A 5,837-nucleotide genomic window follows, 5' to 3' on the forward strand; every position below is an offset into this window, starting at 1 on the left:
CTGAGCTCTGGTAGTAAGTTTTCAGTGTTTCACTACATACGTTTTTCATATTAAAAGACAACATTCTAGGAAAAACAGCATTTTTCCTAAATGATTGATCCACGCATCTGTTCCTTTTTACATCTCAAGGCTTATATACATGAACATAGTAAAATCTGCAGTTTCATTGGCTCGCTCTCTCTTGTGAAAAAGGTTCCCTCCTTTTCTTTCCAAGTAGACTTTATGGCCCACAGTTTATTTGGCATCTGTGTCCTTTACTGGTAGGTTTGAATCAAGTCTGCGGGGACTTCTGGAAAGTTAGGCAATTCCTAGTCTGTGAGATCTTTACTTTTAGAAATGTATATCTAGAAAGTTACTGCTGATGATGGTTTACAGCAAACCCAGAAGTCTTGTGGAGTTGCCATTTCTTATAGATGCTTGTTCATTTTTGTTATTGTTTTGTTTATTTTTATTATTGTTTTATTTTGCGTAAATAATTTTTTTTATATATGTGTGTGTGTGTGTGTGTGTGTGTGTGTGTGTGTGTGTATGCAAAATAAATATTTGGCCCAAATTATGGTTGGGCCAGAATAAAATTCTTTATACAGCTGAAAACTAACTGCATGAAACCCAGAAGATTTCCGCTGTGGTAAAAACAGCTTTGCAAGCCTGCATAGAACATTGACAGTAGTGTAGCCATCTGGGCGACTGATCAGCGACAGTAGCCAGAACAGATCCCTGGTGTAAGCAAGAAAAGAGAAATATGTTGATCAGAAAGCAGAGGGTACTTGGTTTCTGAGGTTTAAGCCTGCAATGGTATCTGTATTTGCATGGTTTGGGGAAAAAAAAAAAGCAGAGATTTCTTACACTTAGAAATCTGCTTGCAAAACAGCTCCTAAAACAGGAACTGGAAAGATCTGTTGTTTGGAATTAGTCTTTCTAAAGAGTTTGATGTTATTTGACCGACAGCAAGGGGAATATGTCCTGACACCCAAAAAGGGCCTTAGTACATTTTATTTCTGTGAACTACATTTTTACTGCTTTTTTTTTCCCCACTCATTTTGCAGTGTTCTGCACTCACTAGTTCTTAGTCTAAATCTGTGTATTCTTCTTGAGTATTTTAAGTTAGAGAAAGGTGCTGTCTGCGCTGATAATATTTTCTGTAATTTTGTAGGATATCTTGGCACAAGTTCTACAGATACTGTTGAAATCAAAATTGCTTGTAAGTACTCTTGCTTTTTTATGACATGCTTAACATTCAGCATTAAAATGTATTAATGAATATTTATTTACTTATTTATTTTATTTCTTGCAGGTTTTGGAAGATGAAAATGCCAATGTTGATGAGGTGGAGTTAAAACCAGATACCTTAATAAAACTGTATCTTGGTTATAAAAAGTAAGGGAAAACTTCAGCAGCATACATCACTTGTGTATCATGGGTAGCATCCTCCTTGTCTGCTTTCAAAATTTGGGTAAAACCTAACATACCTGGGATGAAAGCTCCAGGGTTCAAATGCCAATTCAAATACAGATCCAACATACTAGCTTTGAAGGAGAGAGTTGGCTAGTAAGGGGGGATAGGGAAGATTTTAGCTATCTGACTTTGACTTTGTCATAAAGTCTGTTAAGGCCTGAACGTATTTTTATATCTCCTTTTTGTTCCTTGATTCTTGTCTAATTCTTGTATAATTTATTTCTGGTAAGAAATTGTGCTGGTTTTTACCAGGGTGCATGACTTGCATGCACTCAGCAAAATACATTACATTTTATAAGGTTACAGTAGTGTACAGTGACTAGCAGAGGTCAAAGTCTTAAATGTTCATCCGCTAGAGAGAACATGAGAAGATCAGCAGGCTCATTTTAGAACTTCAGAGCATACAGTGATGTGAAAACTTAATAAACACCAATTTTCAGTAGTTTTTCTTATCTACTTTAACCAGTGTTGCTTTCAACGTTCATATGTTTTAAGCTGTTCATAGTACTGTGGTGACTTTTTATCATGCTTACCAGAGCATAGACATAAACACACATAAATTCAGTGAGGAGTTCAGTACTTCCTGAAGATAAGATCTCAGGTGAAAGAAACATTTAAAAACCTTTCCTTGTACCTCACTCTTTATCTGCTTTCTTCCCTCCTTGACCAATAATTAAAGGTTTGAGAATTCATGGTCAGTTACATTAATGCAGTGATGGAAACAGCTCAGTGTTGCTGCACTGCGCGGCTTGGTGGTTCCCAATTTATGACGCACAAGACTAAATAAATAACAGATCCCCTCTCCACCACAGCATTCCCCAGTGCTGCCCACAGGCTGAGCACTGCCCTGCGCTCCCTGGGGCCCTGCTGCCGAGGCTCCTTCCCCGCTTGTGACACAGCACCTTGTCTTGACAGCAGTCATGTGTGGTAGTGGGCTCGCCCTAGCACAATCCTGGGCACTTGGGAGCGTGTAAAAGGAAGGCAGAATTCAGTTCTACAAAACAAATGGATTTCTCCACATTATGGTCAGAATCCAATCTGTAAATCAAAATGGGGATTCTATTTTCACTGACTTTCTCTGTCCCATTCACTGACTGGAAGCTTCTTACTAAACGGAGATCTTTCAAATATAGTGTAATACATTGCGCTGATTTGACCTAACAGATCACTAGGTTGGATTCAGTAAGTCATGAAATACACGAACAACCACCAAAAAGGTATTTTGTTTTTTTGGTTGGTTGCAGTTTTTTGGTTTTTATTTACTTTTTTAAACTTGAACAAGATTGTCTAAAATTTTCAGAAGTGCCAAAGTCCCCTTTAGTTGTAACGTAATTGTGGTGGTGTAGCTGTCATTTTGGAGTTGGGTTTTGTTTGTTGTTTTTTTTTTTGTTTTGGGGTTTTTTTTCTTTGATTGATTGGTTTTTAAACAGGCTAATTGTTTTACTGACTTCTGTTTTTCTTCACAGCAAAAAATTAAGGGTAAACATCAATGTGCCAATGAAGACTGAACAGAAGCAGGAGCAAGAAACTACACACAAAAATATAGAGGAAGATAGGAAACTACTGATTCAGGTGACTTGTATTGCAGAATGCTGCCAGGCTATGAACTTAGAATTACAGCTTTGTGATCCTTCAAGGAAGCTTACTGTGGGGTTTTCTTAATTTTTATTAAAAGACAACATGCCATTGCAGTGCATTGTATTGGAGCTAAAAATGAATTTACAATACTCTTAAAGGCGATATGAGTCTGTAATAGAAAATGTAGAAAGGCATGATGGGACACTGTTCTTCACATTTGGTCTAACAACATGTTGGTGAGTGTTTGGGTTCCACGGATGCACACACTCATCAGACCTCTGTCCTGGGTAAAAACTAGTAATACCTAGGTAGTATGAACTTAACAGTGTTATTCTATCAGTTCATTTGGAATCCGCTTGAGAAGCAAAGGGGCAGGGGAAGGAAATACAAATGTACTGCTAAGAGAGCATCACAGTAAGGTTAAATATATAAAGAAGGCTTTCTGTTATATAAGTAGTTTCATGTTGCTTTTGGTACCAGTTGGTACTATTGTTATGACTGACCGTAAGCAGAGTAGTTCTTAAAATTCATGTGTCAAAACCACTTCTGATGACTGTATGCTATGTAGAACCTGAGTTCTTAAAGTCTGCGTGAGTAGTTGATGTTTGTGGGCATGCTCCTCCCCATCTGGTACTCAAATTTGCTGTGATGACGCTTCTGCGCTAGCAGACGCGATCTGCTAGGGAAGTAAAATGGCTTTATCCAGAAGGACAAGTAGTTTGCTCCTAAGCACACCTTTCTGACTTTGCTGTGCAGGCTGCTATTGTGAGAATCATGAAAATGAGGAAGGTTCTAAAACACCAGCAACTGCTTGGAGAAGTGCTAACACAGCTGTCCTCAAGGTTCAAGCCACGAGTTCCAGTAATTAAGGTAATGTGAGAACCACATCTCTGAACCTGTATTCCAGGAGGCGAGGAGGATATATAGACAAAATACATGCTTCTGAATTAAAAAGGGAAGCTAAGGAGATGGGTAAGGACAGATTTTTGGAGTTGTAAATAAGGAGGAAATATTTTAACCAGAAATACTGTATTTCTCTTACGGTAATATGCACGTTTTGTATTGTTGGCAGTGGTAAAATAGTAGCTTGATTGCATCTTTTCACGTCAGTGCCAGCTTACAGCAGCCTCTGCTCCAGGCTTACCTCTTTTTTCCTGCTTTCCCAGTTGTCAGAGTACCACTGGTTGTGGGCCGGCTCAACAGAACAGTTTCCTGATCTCTTCTAGAATAAAAATGTTGAGGAGGGGGGCATTGTATTTGTTTGTTGTCACCAGTTTGTTTAGTGGTCCCACCAATGGTTTTTACATCCACAGCCAAGGGGATAGGTGGGGCGAAAACAGGCAGTAGAGAGCAGTTGTGTGAACTGGCACCAATGCTGAAAGAGATGCACCCGGTCAAGTCTGAAACAGGTGGCTAGTTGCTGCAACTGCTATCTTTAGTAACATTACAGTAAGCACTCTGCATCTTGGCTTAACTTCTTATTTGCTGTCTTACTATGAAGTTGCTCAGCATACTGATGATCAGTTGATCTCCCAGTCACTACCCTGGAATGACATCAAGTAAGCGTAATTCAGTTTAGTGGATTAATGAAGTCCTCTGCTTGGATGCGGTCAGAAACGGGGGAGTAAATTGCCATGGTTTGTGCCCTTTGCCTACTCCCGTCCTCTGCTTGGCATGAAATTCAATGGCCAAAATTGTTCAAAGTTTGTAGCGACCACAGAGAGGGCTTTTCTGCCCAGAAGTGTCGCACCGCTTACGTTTGTTTCTCCCACAGAAATGCATCGACATTCTGATTGAGAAGGAGTACTTGGAACGCGTAGATGGTGAGAAGGACACCTACAGTTACTTGGCTTAACATTTTTATTAGCAATTACTTGACTGTGTGGCACTCGGCAAATAGGTATGTGATGGAAAGAATGAAAGCAACGGAACTTCATAGCAGCCACCCTGCTGCCATTTGGACCTCCCTTTTTAATAACTGAGACCAGGACTCCCATCAGCCAGTCTCAGATTTACATCAGAACTGCTCAGGATTGATACATTTCAAGTATGTAAATATGGACACCAATGCCATTTAACCTAATTTAAGAACAGAAGGGAATCAAACCCTCCTCCTTTAAGGGTTGCATGCTACTGCATTTAAATCAATACATTGGCTACATGATAAACAGCTGCCATCACAGGCAGCACTTACAAATGTTGGCAGCACTTTGAGAGCGAGTCTGAATGGACCCATGTGTAATCTGCTATGAAAAACCATTTGTATAGTGTGTTTCATTTTTTAATGTGTGATAAATAAAAAAAAATTAAAAGATTTCTGTACAAGTTGCATTTGGTTTTATTGTTTTAAGTTTCATGACTTATCTTTCTAAATGTAAATAAAAGGTATAATGGTTATGAAAGCTATAGAAATTCGTTTTGCTTTTCCTCCTTTTCCCTGTTTTCTGGTGATGTAAAGCACATTTTGTTCTCTGAAGAAATTAGTTGTCATCTATCATCAAATGTGCGTGTTATTTTTTTTTTTTAAGAGGAAATGTCTGCGCTTTGAAAAGAAAAGTAAGTTGTGATGATTTCACAAGACATGCAGAATAGAAAATACTTAGAATATATGTGGCAATGCTTGGTCATCTGAAATTGGAGCCATTTTTAATATTGTTCAGTATGCTATAAAATGCATCACACTTGCGTAAATGCTGCCCTGAATAAATAAGGTTTAGGCTGCCCATTTCTTTGACTAAACAGAAAATTGAGCGTGTACCTAAAGATTAATTCCCATTAAATGCAACCTGGGGTGGGAATTAAAA

The 5,837-nt window shown here is 38.7% G+C and overlaps 1 protein-coding gene across 1 annotated transcript in view; it reads left to right on the forward strand.

Annotated features, from left to right (window-relative positions):
- The window catches only part of CUL1 (cullin 1), a 12,049-nt gene extending 6,610 nt beyond the window's left edge, over nucleotides 1–5,439 (forward strand). The window contains exons 9-13 of the mRNA XM_009587254.1: nucleotides 1,154–1,201; nucleotides 1,295–1,377; nucleotides 2,922–3,027; nucleotides 3,790–3,903; nucleotides 4,808–5,439. Of these exons, the coding sequence (XP_009585549.1) occupies nucleotides 1,154–1,201; nucleotides 1,295–1,377; nucleotides 2,922–3,027; nucleotides 3,790–3,903; nucleotides 4,808–4,888 (432 nt within the window). The 3' untranslated portion in view covers nucleotides 4,889–5,439. The remainder of the gene's footprint in view (nucleotides 1–1,153; nucleotides 1,202–1,294; nucleotides 1,378–2,921; nucleotides 3,028–3,789; nucleotides 3,904–4,807) is intronic.
- Nucleotides 5,440–5,837: the final 398 nt, after the last annotated feature.

Source organism: Fulmarus glacialis, unplaced genomic scaffold (genome assembly GCF_000690835.1).
Source record: "Fulmarus glacialis isolate BGI_N327 unplaced genomic scaffold, ASM69083v1 scaffold42361, whole genome shotgun sequence".
Classification (NCBI taxonomy): Eukaryota; Metazoa; Chordata; class Aves; order Procellariiformes; family Procellariidae; genus Fulmarus; species Fulmarus glacialis.